Genomic DNA, 17,687 nt, shown 5'->3' with positions numbered 1-17,687 from the left:
ATAACCAGGAAAGAATACATAATGCAGGGGCATTTTCACACCGGGCTCAAGTGGGTTGGCCTATGTGAAGCGGGGGCACACTTGGAGTGGGCAGCCCATGTGAGGCAGGTAGCTTTTGTGAGGCGGGACCCATAAGGGGGGTTCGGCCGAGGGACTGACCTAGGCTATGAGATAAAGGGATTGATTCGCCATGCTCTATCAGTTCGAGCTTTTAGAGCAAGTGGTTAGTTGTCCTGCATCAAAAGTGGTATCAAAGGGGGAGGTCTCGTGTTCGAGACTCCTCACCGGGGGTGATTGATGCAAGGGCATTTTCACACCGGACTCGAGTGGGGTGGCCAGTGTGAAGCGGGGGCACACTCGGTGTGGGCGGCCCGTGTGAGGCGAGACCCATGTGAAGTGAGGCCCATGAAGGGGGTTCAGCCGGGGCTTGACCTGGGCTATGAGATAAAGGGATTGATTCGCCATGCTCTATCAGTTCAAGCTTTTAGAGCAAGTGGTTAGTTGTCCTGCGCCTGACTTGGGCTATGAGATAAAGGGATTGATTCGCCACACTCTATCAGTTCGAGCTTTTAAAGCAAGTGGTCAGTTGGCCTGCGTCAATACCGTATATATGGAAAAACAAACTTCACATCAGAAGGAAGGGAAATGTGTAAAGAAGAATTCATGTTAACCTATTTGGTTTAGCACAAGTCATTTCTAAGGAAATGTTAAAAGGTCAAAGGTCAAAATTAAGGATTGTCTCTCACAATTGTGGATAATCTCCGCGTAACAAAGTTTTTTGAGATCCTTCCCAAAAAAAAAAAAAAAAACAAAGTTTTTTGAGGAAATGAAATCACTCTTTTCTCGAGGGAAACACCATAGATATGGAAATCGATTTCCACAGCTAAAAAAAAAAATTCTCAAACAGGTGAAAATTTCACATCTGAGGAAATCAATCTCATTTCCACGGTTGAAAATAGCATTCCACTAATACAAACAGTCAAGTAGCATTCAATGCTCAGAATGTCAACCAATATTATAATTAACACAGAGCTGTAATGACAGCAGAAGTTTGGTTTAAATAGGACATTTTAAAAAAAAAAGATCACTGCTAAGGGCATCCTTTTGCATCTAGTGCTGCATAGCTTGACTTGGATGGAGAGGAAAGAAACGATTTCCACTATGAAGGCCAAAAGACAGAACATGAAGCTCCTTTTATCACGATCTCATGCCAATCAAAGATCTTGTCAATTTGGACTCATCCAAGTCAATATTCCTTGAAACAGAGTTGTATTTCAGACCTGTACTGTATATATCATGGTCTACGGGACTTTGGTACACCCAATTTGTAGTTTCTGAGCTATTGACTGGATCCCGGTTTTCTTTCGCACTACTGACTGAAAAAACAATATTATAATGAAATTCATGTACACCCCTGCCATTCTCTCCCCCACGTGCTAAGATCAGACAACTCGAAGGCAGATAAATTGGCCATGGATGCAGTCATGTGGAGATTTCTTCATTACCAATCATAGGCAGGTGGGTCCTTCTGTATATGTGTTTTCTTGTTCTCTGTTTTAGGAGGCTTGGATTTTTCATGTTTGGATGGGCTTGTCCTTCATTTTCTGAGTTGTTGTTTTGCCGGGCTGTAGCTGCTGTTTCTCCTTTTCTTTAATAAATATCTTTGCATTCATTTTGTGTGTGTGTGTGTAAAACAATGAAATTCCATTAAACAAACCTTCCAAACACCACAATATCCTTGGATCTTTAGCTCCTCCTGTAAGTCCTGAAATCTGTCAACCTCCTGAAAGAGAAAAAAACTTCAACAAAAAATTCCAAACAACACGAAGAATGACCCTGAGAAATGTAATACAAGCAACCACCAGCAAAACAACACGAAACTGAGAAAAAGCACCTACAAGAAACCACCTGTAAGAGAACAGCAAAACTATTGGCTGTCCAAATATAAGCATACTTTATGCAAAACCAAAGAAATTACATCATGTGCCTACTAGCAGGTGGTCAAGCAGGATTATCTGATTATCAGACAGCCAAATCAAGGATAAGAAGAAAGCTGGAATATTAAATCATAACTGCAATAAAATGTCATTCCTTTTGCAACAACCTACAAAATGCATGTGATTAGGATACAGAGAAAAACCCCACGTGGTCCAGCCAACTGCCAATATTGGTCACACAGTAGGAGTTAACAGAAGTGATAAGCCAATAAGATTCAAAGATAGTGATGCAATGGTTGAAGGGAAAAGGGATTGGATGAAACAAATTAAATATGTGATAATGTTTTTGCAGACAGATTGACAACCTCACCGATTCTTCTTCTTCTTTTTCTTCTTCTTTTTTGCAATTGTCAAGCGTGACAATTTACAACCTGAGAAACTAAGAATCGGTTTCCACAGAGATTCCTGGTATTTCTTGGGAATCTCTATCCCAACAAAGCCTTGTAGCACAGGATGATGGATGGTTGGTTTAGATATCACCAGATACAGTAGTATCCCAGTATGTCTGGTTCTAGTGTACGAATTACATCTGCATGTAGCATCGATATGGAACCAAGTGTTCAAATTTTACACCTGAATGGACAGAAGATAGTGCATTTTGTCTTTACCAACCAAAAAGTACCAATTCAGGAGTTATCACTACGCACTCTGACATCCAGATTTTAAACAATTCTCAAATGTGATGATCAATGGATGTGTTAGGGAGTACCTGAAGACACATGATGTCAGGAGCCCACAATCCAAGCTCAATCAATATTCTTCTCTTTCGCCACTCCCAGTCTAAAATGTAGGGAGGTATGTGAAAGTAAAGTCGGGGTCGATGTTCTCTAGCAAGGTAATCAGCAAGTATATTATATGATAGCACTATGAATCGTTCTGTAAATCATAAGAATAGAGAAGAAGAAGAAAAAAGATCAGGCAAAAGGGTATCAATCAACACAGGAGAAAGACAATAATAATTAGGTAACGTGATTTTTCAACAATCACACAGTTTCCAGAAAGTTGAAAATAAACCAAGTTGAAGTTCAAAGTATTTTAAACAGTAGCATACATTGGAGCAGTTGAGGAAAATTCCTTATGAGGAAGGAAAATGCACAACAACATCATCAGATGGATCAAGATTCAACGTATACATCAAGGTCAACTGGCCATTGAGGAGAAGAAGATAAAGAAAGTGAAACTGAATATTTCTGGTGGTCAATAGTGTAGTCAAAGGCGACCGAGGCACACACCTAGGCGTTTTATGCCTGGTGTGCCTCGCTTGGTCCGCGAGGCGCTTCCCTCAGGCGTGTGCCTAGGTGCACCTAATGCCCAGCGCCTGAGTACGCCTCGGCACGCCTGCAGCGCTGTTGCATTTGACTTGAGGTACTCTCATGGGTACATCCTTTTTGTGGTTTTTTGAAAGAAGTTTTTTTGGTTATTTTACCACCCTATGAGGGCATAAATAGATAGAGAGGTCTTTTAAACTCTATTACAGCAACTCTCCTCTTTTCTTTTGACATCAAAGGCTCACGATTTTCTTTCCCCAATTTTCAACATCCTTCATTTATTTTCTTCTTGCTTTCTTCTTCTAATAGTGAGTTAAAAATCATGAACTTGGACATCTTCTCTAATTTCTTTTGAGCAGCTTTAGCTTTTGATTAATGGTTATTAGTTCAGTACTGGACTAGTTTCATGGATAGTTAATGATTATTGATTGGTTGATCACTAATACTAGTTTGATAAATGGAAGGTTTAGTGCGTAAGTTGATTTTGTTTAATTGTCTGAGCTTCGTTTTACTTTTTGTTTTCCTTTGAAACTTGAATGGTGTTGGTTTTGATTGACTAGAAAATCAAAACATGTCAATAAATATGTAAATATAAATATTTAACTCTGCCTGTGGGAATTTTGCGCTCTCAATTTATTTATTTTTTTAAAGCAACAAACTGAAAAAGCATTAAAAGAAAGAAAGAGGTACAAAAGATGAAAAGAAAGAAAAAAGAAAACAAGAGCAACAAAAGCAAGGTCCAACTGCTGAGATAGCAGAAGAAACCTAAGGACCTAAGAAGCTAAAATCCACCACTTTGAGCATATTACCATTAGCGGCCCATTCGATCAGCAAACACTTAGCCCTAGACCCAACACACTTAGCAGTAGAAGAAGAGTTGTTGAAGCATCTGTTGTTCCTTTCTTCCCACACCGCCCACCAGATGGCGAGAATGGCCATACGCCATATAGAAGACTTCAACTTACTGAAATTGAGACCATTCCAAGCAACTAACAAGTCTACGGCTGAACATGGCGAACACCAACTGACCGAAAAAGCTTGACAGAAGTCTTCTATAATGGAGTAAATAAACTGACAGTGAACCATCAGATGATTCATCGATTCCGCCTGACTCATGCAATTAATACAAATATTGGTGATCGGCATTCCTCTCTTGGCCAAGTTATCGATGGTAAGAATTCTATTCCGCCCCACCAACCACCCAAAGCAAATAACTTTAGGCGGAACCTGAACCTTCCAAATACACGGCGTGGCAACATGGAGATCCTGTTTAGGGGGATAAATAATCAAATACAAAGATTTAACAGAGAAAGCACCAGATTTCTCGAAGGGCCATTTAATACTGTCTAGCATGTCAGGAGAGATGGAAGAGTGTTGGAGAAACTCAAAGAGAGTCACATACTCTATAGCTTCATTATCAGAAAGATTTCGAATGCATCTGATATCCCAAACTGTGGTTCCTGACGAAACAGAGCAGCAATTGTTTATAAAAATTTCCTTGTCTGGGGAGATTCGATATATCAGGGGGAAGAGAAGTCTGAGGGGAGTATCAGCAAGCCAGATATCCTTCCAAAAACGAATGGAAGAGCCATTGCCCAGCACATAGGAAGCAGAATTAATAACCAAATGACTGATCTTGAGAATTCCACGCCAGATGTGGGAAGCCTTATAGTACGAAGACTTCCTCGGCCACCATCCGCCCTGAGAGACACCATAGTTCCCTGTGATTATCGCAGCCCAAAGAGCATCCTTTTCAACTGCAAATCTCCATACCCATTTCCCCAAAAGAGCCGAATTCATAAGATGAAGATTCTTGACATTAGCCCCTCCCTCCCTGAAAACTTTACACACCTCTTTCCACTCAAGCAAATGAAACTTATGCTAGTTTTCCTTCCCAAACCAAAGGAAATCTCTTGTCAGTCCCTAGCCTGGATAAAGGAGGGCGGCATCAAGTTGGTGGCCAGCATCAAACTCATGCCATGTCTTTCGTAACGAATCCAAACAATATGATTGGCTATAGTATAGCATCCCCCGGAAGCAATGCACCGCAACAATGACCAGTCGCTATGAGAAGAAGGCAAGGGTTCCCGCACCATTCTCGACAAGCACGGTTAAAGAAGCTATTATAGGAGAATAGGATTTGTCTTGCCACATGAAATATGAGAACTTTGACAACTATGGAGTTAATAGATACGATGAAACAAATGAAAGTTAACGTAGCTTGTGTTCAGGAGACCAAGTGAAAAGGGGCCAAAACTAGAGATATTAATGGGTATAAACTTCAGTAAATATGAATGGACAACAATCGATATAGGGTAGGGATAGTGGTAGATAAATATTTATAAAGGACAAAGTTGTAGAAGTTAAGAGAAGTTAGAGGATTTTTTATGAGGAAATCACATCACGTACACCTTTGCACACGTATCAGAGGAGGTGGCGGGCTGCCCCGGTTTCTCTGTGGCTAGGCGAGTATCCATGTTGAATATCGCATGTGCATGTGTGAGCATATAGAAGACCCCACACTAGGGAGATGTACATGGGTTGCTTTAAGGAACGATTTGGACAGTTGAATTTGCGGGATGTAACGATCGGGCCATTGGATCACATGAATTACATCATAGACCATTCTCGTCATCATCGGACACATTTATGTTTTAGGATTTAGTTTATGATTGATTTATGCCACCTTATGGGTGGTTTTATTTGAATTTTCATTAGATTATGGTTATTTTGGTTGAAAGTCACTTAGTGTGGGTTTTTGTTTATGAAAAGAGAGAGAGAGAGAGAGAGAGAGAGAGAGAACTCTCTTGTTCTCTCTCTAACCTTCATGTGATGTGAGGTTATCTTCCATGTGACTTGGAAGGAAGATTGGTGCGAGGCTTATCTTCATCAACAGAAGTGCGAGGCTTCCTTCTATCCCCACATTCATATTTTTTCATCAACAATCGAGGTATTTCTTCAAGTTTCTTCTTTTCTTCTTCCCCCTTTCTCCAAAATCCATCAACAACCTTCCGATTCTCCTCCTTTACACCTCTCTCGACAAGTTGAACCTTTAAAAAACCAAAACTCAACCCTACCTAGCCCACACGTGTGAACATATGGCCACACATGTGAACCCATAGGGTTGGCCGTACGGTCCCACCTCTTGTCCCATTGGCTTTCCACTACCCCTACAACAAAACCCCTTCATTCCTACCTAGAAACCCTAACCCTAAAATTCTCAAATCTCTCAATTTCCCCAAACCCTAGATCTTCAAATTATTTAATTCACCTAAAATCCCTAACTTCCCTACATTCAAAACCTTAATTCCCATCTCCTAATAGCTAAACCCTTTAATCCCTTTACTCAATTCCCCACTTTAACTTAATTTCACCTTTTTCCCTCAACTTTCCTAACCCTACCTTCACACACACCCAAATCTAGTAAACCCTAGGTAGTATTCAAACTTTCCCTTTACATTAGGCCTAATCCTGTGCTATTTGGATGTTTTTACATTCATGAGATCCTAGTTTATCATGTTTAATGGTCTTGTAGGATGATATTTGGCAACTTAAGCTTAAACTATGCATGATTTCATCTTAGAATCTTGGTATTTGTGATGATGGTAGCACTTTGTGATTTTCACTAATTAATTTAATTTTGCTTATTGACCTCTCACATTATTTGAGTTCATGCATTGGTCCTACATCAATTTTATTAATAAAAATTGTGTTAGGAGAAACATAATCAACGTGATTAGTGTATATGCGCCGCAGGTATGGTTAGAGGATATATCAAGAGACGTCTAGGAGGATATGAATGGACTGATGCAAGGAATTTCGTATAAAGAGAGGATATTTGTAAGAGACTTAAATGGTCATGTCTGAAAAGAGAGTAGAATATTGTTTTCCCTTAAGGATAGAAAGTAGAGGATATGTGACATCCTTAAAAAATAGATATTTAAAAAAATCAAAAAAAAAAATCAAAAAAAAATCAAAAAAAAGGTAGTGGATATATGAGCATACATGCAAGATATGGTTTTGGGAGATGCTATCCTTGATTTCTCTTTGGCGTACAATCTAGCTCTAGTAAACACATACTTCAAAAAGAAAGATAGGCATTTAATAACTTTCAAAAGTAGATCATATGCAAGCCAGATAGATTTCTTTTTACTTTCAAAACAGAACCACACAACGTAGATTAATGGTTATGGATGTTTACATTTAAGGGATGGAAGAAATGGAATGAAACTAATAAGTGTCCAACAGCTAGGTGGTGGAATTTAAAAGAAGAGAAAACGATGTGGTCCCTCTAGGAAGAAGTAAATGTTGTGTGGAATGCGATGGTTGGATGCATTAGAAAAGTGGCAAAGATGTTATTGGAATATCTAAAGGGAAAAGCCAATCATATAAGGAAACTTGGTAGTCGGATGACGATGTATAAAAAGCTATTTACCAGAGACGTTCATATTTCAAAGCTTAACAAGGGACTAGAAACAATGAAATTGTTAAAAAATATAGGAATGACAAAAAGATTGCTAAGAAAATAGTAAGTGAGACTAAACTTAAGGTTTATGAGGATCTTTACAATAGATTGGGTACAAGAGAAGGCAAGAAAAATATCTTCAAACTTGCAAAAATGAGAGAAAGGAAGGGCAGAAACCCATGTTAGATGCATTATAAGAGAGAGAATCAAAGAGCACTAGTAAAGAACAATGAGATCAATAAAAGAAGCAATTTTCAAAACTTGTTAAATGAAAACTACTCTAATAGCATAGGAATAGAAGGAACGATAAAATCAATCCACGTTAACGACCATAGATCCTTTTGTAGGCAGTGTTTGCAATATCAGCCAATATCTCAATTATCGCAGGTCAACAATACGATACTCCACTGGAATATCTAAAACCCTTCACATTGCATATTTTATCGCAATGTATCGTATGTATCACAATTTATCGTGATATATTGCAACAATTTGTTCACATATATTAAATGGTATTGCACGTGTCACAATTTATCGTGATATATTGCAACAACTTGTTCACATATATTAAATGGTATCGACAATATCGTCGATGCCACATGCAATATCTCTAAGATATCCAAAAACTGGCATTGTTTTTATTTATTTTTAAACACCAAAATTGACAAAAATCCATCTTTTCGCAAAAATCTTCTTCTTACTCCATTCTGTGGTGATTTCAACCAGTCCATTGTAGATTGTTGGAAGAAAAGCTTTCAAATTTGTCTGAAATCACGATCAGAAGCATTTCGGTGGTCGAATTCAAGAAGGCAAGCACTTTCAATTTTGTATCTATTTTTCCCGTGTTTATATGTTGTAATCAATATCAAATGGTTACAAATCTAATTCTTCATGTTTTGGAAGAAAAATCATGAATTTGGAGCTTCGATTTCGTGATTTGGGAGAGATGGCTCGAGTTATGGAAAATTGGGGAAAATCGAAATTACCCCAATTTATCCCAAATCAGTTGCAATCTTAGTGTTCAAACACAAAATATAACAAGTATCAAACCTAACCTAGTGATTATTGGCAATTTGAGGATTTTTAGGGAAAAAATAGTTTTTTAATTAATTTAAAAAGTTAAAAAATATTTTTTCCGAAATTCCACTTCTATCAATGGTGAATTGGCCCCAAGTTCAGCATGTTTAGGAGTGTTTGATGAAATCACTATCACGTACACTCTAATTTGAGATTTGGGGGTAGGTGAGCCAATTTGAGGGAAATTGGGAAAATATGAAATTTTCCCAGTTTCTCCTAAATCAATTGCAATTTTAGTGTCCAAACATGTATATAACCTGATCTACACATTATTGCTGGTTTGGGGATTTTTTTTGAAATTATACTTAATTTTTTAATAAAAATATGTTTTTAAAAAATCAAAAATTCAATTTGATTAGTGGTTAAATTTTGTTAATACAGATGCAGTACACTGCATATGCTAACATTGTGATTTGTTTAATGTTCTTTTGTCGGTGGAACATATTAGGAAAAAAGGAGACAGTCTGACATCAAATGGCAGTACAAACAAGACCCCTCTTCCCGATTATCAATTCGAGTCCCGGTGCAATTTGTGTGGCCACATAATGAAGAATGGAGGTGTGGCCCGCTTGAAGGAACATTTAGCGGGAGGTATCAAAATGTTACAGATTGCACAGGAGAGGGAGATTAGAGACTAGTTAGGGTGGTCAGCACGTGATCTCAAGGACGAACGTGCTACACAGGTATATTTCTAGTTTTCTACTTCTTGTTTTGCTTTTGAATGTATTGCTTGTGTTTCCATGCATGTCTTCTTACATTTTTTTAATTATATGAAATGACTTTGCATGTACTTGCATCAATTCAATCAAAACCCTTCATTCCCTACCCTAACCCTAAATTCCCTAATTTCCTATTTTCCCCAAATCTCTCAAACCCTAAATTCCTAATTTCCCTAATTAATCTAAAATTCCCAACATCCTACCACCCAAAACTTTGGTTCCCTTCAATTAATACCTAAAGCCCCCAAACTCATTAGCAAATTAAGTCGATTAAACCCTAATTTTGACCTTTCCCTAAATTCCCTAAAACCTAGGTTTACCTGCAACCTAATTGAGCAAGCCCTAGATAGTATTTGGTCTTCCCATTTGAAATAGATGTGTTCCTATGCTATTTGGATGTTCTTACATCCATTAGATCCTAGTTTCAAGTATTTAATGATCATGCATGGCATAGCTTGTTAATTATGGCTTAGACTATTCATAGTTTCTTGTTGGAATCTTGAGATGTTTCATGATTTTAGCATGTTTTGTGATTTTGATTAATTAATTTAATTTGTTGAATGATCTCACCTCATTATTTAGCCACATGCATACATCCTGCATCAGTAAATAATCATTACCCATTTACAGCCATTTACCACTATAATTAGAAAACCAAACAAGGACTTAGAAAGCATATTGTAGGGTCCCTACGGTGTAAATGTTGATGGGGCCATGCATAATGTCATTACTCCCCAAACCAATAATACAATTGCCCACATCATAGTAGAATGATAATAGTGAAGATACTCTCTAGCATAATGTTGGTACTCATCCTCTCCGATTTGAAAAATTTTGGGGGATTTTGAATTTTCCCAAGTTTTTTGCAAATTGGCCCATCTTCTCCCAAATCCTAAACTTATGATAACGATTTCATCAAACACTCCTGAATACTCTGAAATGGGGCCAATTGACCGCTAATCAAAGTGGAATTTTGAAAAATATATTTTTTTTTTAATTAAAAATAATTTTTTTGAAAAATCCCTAAATTACCAAGAATCACTAGATTATGATACATGTATGTTTGATTTTTTGTTTGGACAAAGATTGCAACGAATTTGCAAGAAATTGAAATTTTTTTATTTTTTCCAATTTTTCGTAACTCAACCCATCTCCACGAAATCTCGAAATGGAACCAAATCCATGATTTTTTTTCATGCAAAACATGAAGAATCATAGATTTGTAACAATTTAATGTCGTTTACAGCAAAAAAATGGATCAAAAATAAAAATGTTCACCGGATCGAACTGGTGAGAATTATCAGCACTACCTATGCGTTTCGTATTGCACAGGTGGAATACAAGATATATCGTAGGAAATATTGGTTGATATCTTCGATATTGAAAACATTGAAAGTGGCTCTCTCTAACCTTCTCATCTACTTCATGTCTTTGTTCAAGTGTTCAAAGTCAGTTGTGGACAAACTGGAGAAGTTAAGGCATGACTTCTTATGACAAGGGACTAAAGAAAAGCAAAAAACAAAAAACACAAAAAACACACAAAAAAAAAAAAAATCAATTTTCTTAAGTGGGAAGAGATGTGGAAATCATTATCCGATGGAGATGAAAGTGGCACTAATAGGAAAGTGGCAATGGAGATTTGGATCCGAAGAGGACGAGTTGTGGAGAGAGGTTATCACATCCAAATAAGGTGTTCAAGCGGTGGTGGGAGGTTAAAATCCTCCTGTTATTGAGCTTCAGGGATATGGAAGGCCGTTAACTCAGTAGCCCCCTTATTTAAGCTTGGACTGTTTTTTTCATGGGAACCACATTCACTTTTCGGAGAATTCTTGTTGTGGGATAGACCCTTGGAATTGGAATTTCCATCCCTGGTAAGACTAACCTCTTTCCTATGAAGAATATATCGGTGCCTATGTGTTTCTCCTATGTCGACAAGAGTGGTGCGTGGTGTCCCCATTGCAGAAGAGCTTTATCAAATGATGAGGCGGTAGACCTTGCACATTTATGGGAGCGGATTCATAATATACATCCCTCCCCGGCCTCTAAGGATTCTATGGTATGGAATGATTCACCTTCCGGAAAATTCTGAATCCAATCCTTCTATAAGATGCTTTGCAATTCTGCAAGGACAAGAAGCCGAGAACTTTTTCATTCCTTTTGGTTCTACGAGGCACCTCCCAAGGTGGGATCTTTTGTATGGTTGGTTGGGCAAAAGCGAATCTTAACTATAGACAATTTCCAGAAAAGGTCTATGATTCTCCCTAACATTTGTCTATTATGCAAGAACAATGCATAGTCAGTAGATCACCTTTTCATCCATTGCCCCTTTGTGTGACAAGTTTGGATCACATACTTAATGTCATTTGGTGTCAAATGAGTTATGCCACAACCGGTTGTCGATTTGCTTTCAGCATGGCACAGTAGTCCCCTTCCTAAGGAGAAGCGGAGCAACATGGCATCTCGTTTTGTTAGCAGTTTTTTGGAAAACTTGGCGGGAAGGAAATGGACAATGTTTCATTAACAAGCAAGGATCATGGGAAGTAGTGTGGGAATCCAAGAGAGATGTCATAAATTGGATTGTGGGGTTAAGAATGTAAATGTCAATGAAATCTCATCCATGCTTGGGTTGTAACATTGGATTATAAATCAGGTTGTAATCCTAGTTTCTATTGTTGTTTTGACATTTGTCTTACCAACCTCTCAATAAAATCCAATTTATTGCTCTTCAAAAAAAAAAAAAATTAGATTAACAATATGCACAAGGGAACAGTAACAAATGTGAGGACCACTAGTGAGAGACAAGTACGTTCCTGATTACTGTAGGCTTGCATCAGGGGCCAACATTGAGCTCATTCATTTTCCCACTAGTTATGGATGAGTTAACAAGGTATTGCAAGAAGAGATCACATGATGTATGTTGTTCACAGATGAGATATTTTGAATGACAAGATAGTGGAGGCCATAAACACAAAGCCAGATTTATGGAGGGTTGCTCTAGGATCTGAAGGATTTAAAACTAGTTGTACTAAAACAGTATATGGAGTGCAACTTTAGTAAAAATAGGAGTGAAACAAGGAATCAGTTAAGATTGTTGACCAAGGCGGTTCCCAAAATAACCACTTTCAATACCTTGGGTCAATAATTCATGAAAGTGGAAAGATTGAGAAGGACGTTGCCCACAGTATTCATGCTGGGAGGAAAAAGCAGAGATGTGCCTCTAGAGTTTTGTGCGATCAACGTGTAACACTCAAATTGAAAGGGAAATTTTATAGGATAGCTATAAGAACAGCCATGCTTTATGGGACAAAATATTAAGCACTTAACGGGACAACAATGTTCATAGGATGAATGCAGCTGAAATGAGGATGTTCAAATGGATGAGGAAACGACGGGGAAGGATAGAATTAGAAATGAATGCATTACAAGTTACTTAGCAGTAGCATCAAGACTTAGATGGTTTAGGCATGTGCAACGGAGACCATGAACTGTGCTAGTTAGGAGTAAGTTGGTGCAAGTTGAGGACTCCAAAAGGACAAGGGGAAAGCACGAAAGGACGTGAATGGAGGTGGTAAGAAAAGGCTAGATGACCTATGGCCTAACTGATAGTGGAGTGGCGGAACAGGATTCATGTAGCTAACCCCAAGTACTTGGGATAAGGGTTAGATGACGATGGTGATGATAATGATCTTCATCAAATGCTTCTTGTGAGTTGTGATCGATCCCGATTCTAGAGATACTTGGTATGGTGATAAACCTTTCAAAACGGCATTCCTAGGTTTGTGTAGGTTAGAGTACGATCATGAAATGTTGCAGAATAAGCATATTCCACATATGTTGTGTATAGGGCCTCCCATAGTGTACTTACAGCCAGAGTTGTACACGAGTCTAACCAAGTCGAGCTTGGCACAACTCGGTTCGGCTCGGCCAGTAGCTAACCCCAGCTCGAACTCGGCTCGGCTCAGTTCTCGAGCCTATCTAGCCATCTTGGCTTGGTTCGATCAGCAATTCAGGTCAATTCGAGCTGTGTTCGAACTTGTGCGACATTTTCTCAAACACATAGAATGCATCTTCAATTTCTCACAGAACGCAAAACACTAACTACACTTTACAGGTATTTCATCAAATACTCGGCAAGCAGCATCAAAACCAAGATATGATGGCAGTCTTATAATGTAAAGTTTTTTGGGTAGTAATTTGTTTTCTATCCATTCCTTCCTCGCCACCAACTGATTCCGTGGAGAATGTACGCACCCGAAACAACACTTCGTTGAGTCATTTCATCAAACAGTCTGCGAGCAGCATCAATATCAAAATAACCGAGTCACCGAGCTGATTTGATCCGAGTCGATTCGAGTTCGATCCGAGTCAAGTCGAGCTCAAGGAAGCTCGAACTCGGCTCGAAATTTTTTCAAGCTCCAAAAACCAGCACAACTCGACCTGCATCCAATTTCGAGCAAAGGCGAGCGGAGCTTTTCCGAGTCGAGTCAAGTGAGCTGACCAAGCTAACTCGACTCGTGTACAGCTTTACAGCATCCAACCCATCCAGCAAGGTCACCCCACAATGAAATTGGGATGCCTTGGATATCAGGCTGATCCAGCCATCATGTGGACCAACAACTGAATTGTGAGGTGTTGGGGCAGTTGCCCATTGTTTTCTACTGTGTGGCCCACCTAATGATTGGATAAGCCTATGTGTGAGGCATGCGATCATCATGGCAGGACTAACTAGATGTGCAGGTTGGATGGCATGCCCACAACACAGTGGGCCCAACATAGGCAGTTGAATAACTTTTTCGTGCAGTCAAATAACAGTTTTAGAATAACAGATGCATCGAGTGGATGGCATACCGCAATAAGGCAGCGGCTGATAAAGAGTTTTCTCCCAGCTCCTGTAATCATCAGGCCTCGGACGGAATGGCGGCCTTGGACGGAAAGGCGGCATCGGATGCCCCCTGGGAACCCAATAATTCCCTCTCTCTCCCTGACGGAAACTGTAATTCGCATCTCTCACAGTCCTGAAATGAGAATCGCCGCTCACGAACGGTTCGTTGCCGCCGCTGCCCGCCCGACCGGAAAACCCTCGCCGCCATGGATTCCGGCCTCGAGACTGCAATAAAACAACAGACTCTTTAGAAACTAGGGTTTTTGCTCGGCTTGGAGTTAAGTAGGAGGAGGAAGGGACAAGAAGGGTATTATGAAGTTTTGCGAGGGGTAGTACTGGAAAGCGGGGAGAAGCCATGGTCGCGTCAGTGGTTGCAGCTGCTAGGCAATGGATAGAGGAGGGTGGGGCCCACCTCATGGCTCGGGGTAGATGGACATGTTTTGGGAATTATTTTTCTACTATTTATTGGGTTTTTTTTTTCCTGGGATTTTCTTCTTCTACTTCTGTTATTTCATCATCTCTTGGTTACCGCGGGAGGCTGGTGCATTCGACAAGCTTCTCCCTCAATCGCGCGACTGAGGTGCATCGCCTTTGGTTTGGTCCCGCAGGAAGTTCCTCTTCGTGGTGACGTGGGCCTAGTAAGAATCGCCATGTAAGCGCATCATGTGAGTGAAAGCGGATTGTCTGATGTACCATACACCACCAATATGGCTGATGTGGGTACGTGTCGCGCGAATCGAGAGAGATAATTTTATTGCATTACAAAAGGAATGAGATGGATCTAAAGTTCAATTGGATCCTACCGTAAAAAACAGTTGGGATAGTGACATCCACCGTTCAAAACTTTTTAGGGCCACAGTAGTTACCGATGAAGCTGATATCTTTTTTTTCACTTCCTCTATATCTATGTTGACTTACGAATAAGTTGGATCTCAAGAATGCATCACGGTTGGCCCTGTAAATGTTTCACCAGTGGTGTGACTGCTCCCATGATTTTATGCGTGAGTCCACTTGAAATTTAAACCCATCTCATTTTTGTAATGCCGTAAAACAATCTCTAAAAATGATTAGGCCGTACAGATATAACACATGCATCATGGCTCGTGGCGGGTCCACAGAGTTTGGTGGCGTCACTTCAGTAGCCATCTGGATACCTTGTCAGTATCTAACCCGCTTCCGCTGACACTCTTCGCGCTCCGAGTTGTACGAACGGTTCAGAGTAATCAAGTTACATGGCACGTCCATCTGTCCAGATCATTTTAGATCACGAGCCTAAAAATCTCAAATGGACCAGACACTAATATCAGTGGGACAATATTCTCACCGTTAACACATTTTTGGAATCCACCGTAACTTTTATTTTATTTTCCATCCAATATACTCATAAGGTCACACATACCTGAATGAAAAAGAAAAACAAATATCATATTGATTCAAAATTTCTGTTACCTCAAAATGATTTCAACAGTAGATGTTCAATCTCCCGCTACATTTTGCAGTGTTGTCCACTTTTTATTTGGATCTGTCATATTTTTCTGCTCAAGCCTTAAGATGAGCTTGCCAACTGAACTGATGGTTTGGATATAACAAACACGTCGTGATGGGACTCACAGAATTTAGTGACATCAACACACAGCCTTGTCGTTGGGGGTGGTACACCAGCCAAGCGCTTCCCTAACTAACGGGACGCGGATATGCCACTGACAAGACCCACTATTGAAGTGACGTCACGAAGTTACGCGGCCCCAAGATATGTATGTTTTGCACCCATACTGTCGATACATCAGGAAAGATCATATTAAAGCATGAGCTAAAAAAAAAGGAGAGAGAGTTGTATGCATATCTCGACTCCACCGTAGCAATCAGTGGGAGAGTGACGCCCCATCGTTAAAAACTTTTAAGTGCTACAAAAGTTTTCCATCAAGCTGATATTTGTGTTTTCCCCTTTTTTTCATTTGCACATTAACACATGAACAGGTTGGATCTCCAACAAATATCCCGGTTGACTCTAGTAATATTTCGATGGTGGGCAGCAGTTTAAGCTACAGTTTTTGGTGGTGGTTCCATTTGAACTTTGGATATGCCTGGTTCCTTCACTCATGCACTCATGCCGTAAAATGATCTCTCCAAATGATGATGATGCTGCGGATACGACACATGTATTAAACGTGGTGATATCACTTCAGTAGCCACCCTCGCCAGTAGCTCAGTAGCAACTAGCTAGTGCTGCTATCGAAGGACATCATCATATTTTTTGGCCCACCATGATACATGTGTTGAATCCATATCCTTCACTCATGCACTCATGCCGTAAAATGATCTCTCCAAATGATGATGATGCTGCGGATACGACACATGTATTAAACGTGGTGATATCACTTCAGTAGCCACCCTCGCCAGTAGCTCAGTAGCAACTAGCTAGTGCTGCTATCGAAGGACATCATCATATTTTTTGGCCCACCATGATACATGTGTTGAATCCATACCATTTTTCCATTTGTAGAGATCATTTTAGGGCAAGAGTGAAGAAATGAGGCGGATCAGAAGTTCAAATGGACCCACCACAAAAAACATTTGTGTGTATTGATGCCCACGGTTGAAAGCTTACATGGAATAATGGAAAACACGAATATTAGCTTGATCAAAAACTTCCATGGCCCAAAGAAGTTTTTAATGGTAAGCACTTAATCCTCATTGTATTCGATGGCGGGTCCACTTGAGCTCTAGATTTGCCTCATTCTTTGGCTCGTGCCCTAAAATGATCTCTCAAAAATGGATAGATGGTGTGAATAGGACACATAAATCATATTGGGCCCAAAAAATGTGATGATGTCACTTCATTAGCGGGACTCGCTAGTCGCTACCATCGGTTCAAATCATATTGCGTCCTACCCTTGTCCATCTCTAGCCTTCTATACCCACTTAGGTCAATTCTTCAAAACAATAGTCCCCATACATTATCCAATCCACATTCAAATGCAAGTCAAATATTGTGTCGTCATTATTAGCATTCATACTTCGTCAATCATATTATTAATTTCCTTCTCAACCTACTCATTTTTCTAAGTTGTCATTAAATGTATGCTCTGTAAATTACTGGAACTACGGATCCTATCACGTTATAAAATCATGGTAGCCCGATCCTCATACATAATAATCTATCGTCATAACATCTTTTCTTGAACCCTTTTCTAAACATTCTTTTAATGTGTGCTTTGTAGCTTATCGGAATTTCGAACCATGCCACGTCATAAATCTGAGTATGTCTAGTCTCATTTT

General features: G+C 39.5%; 1 protein-coding gene across 4 annotated transcripts in view; it reads right to left on the bottom strand.

Annotated features, from left to right (window-relative positions):
* The window catches only part of LOC131223268 (carbon catabolite repressor protein 4 homolog 6), a 44,896-nt gene extending 29,885 nt beyond the window's left edge, over nucleotides 1-15,011 (bottom strand). Inside the window, exons 1-4 of one of the 4 annotated variants that reach the window (XM_058218615.1) lie at nucleotides 14,745-15,011; nucleotides 14,375-14,633; nucleotides 2,707-2,873; nucleotides 1,718-1,783 (exon numbers count right to left, since the gene is read on the bottom strand). In XM_058218615.1, coding sequence (XP_058074598.1) covers nucleotides 1,718-1,783; nucleotides 2,707-2,873; nucleotides 14,375-14,633; nucleotides 14,745-14,825 — 573 coding nt within the window. In that variant the 5' untranslated portion in view covers nucleotides 14,826-15,011. Of the gene's footprint in view, nucleotides 1-1,717; nucleotides 1,784-2,706; nucleotides 2,874-14,374; nucleotides 14,634-14,744 lie in introns of those variants that run through there. The other 3 variants (XM_058218614.1, XM_058218616.1, XM_058218617.1) reach the window with 3 other exon arrangements.
* Between the last annotated feature and the right edge of the window lie 2,676 nt (nucleotides 15,012-17,687).

The sequence above is a fragment of the Magnolia sinica genome, chromosome 13 (genome assembly GCF_029962835.1).
Source record: "Magnolia sinica isolate HGM2019 chromosome 13, MsV1, whole genome shotgun sequence".
In the NCBI taxonomy this organism is placed as follows: domain Eukaryota; kingdom Viridiplantae; phylum Streptophyta; class Magnoliopsida; order Magnoliales; family Magnoliaceae; genus Magnolia; species Magnolia sinica.
Note: the sequence above shows the minus strand (reverse complement) of the source record. Positions and strands in the feature narration are given on the sequence as shown.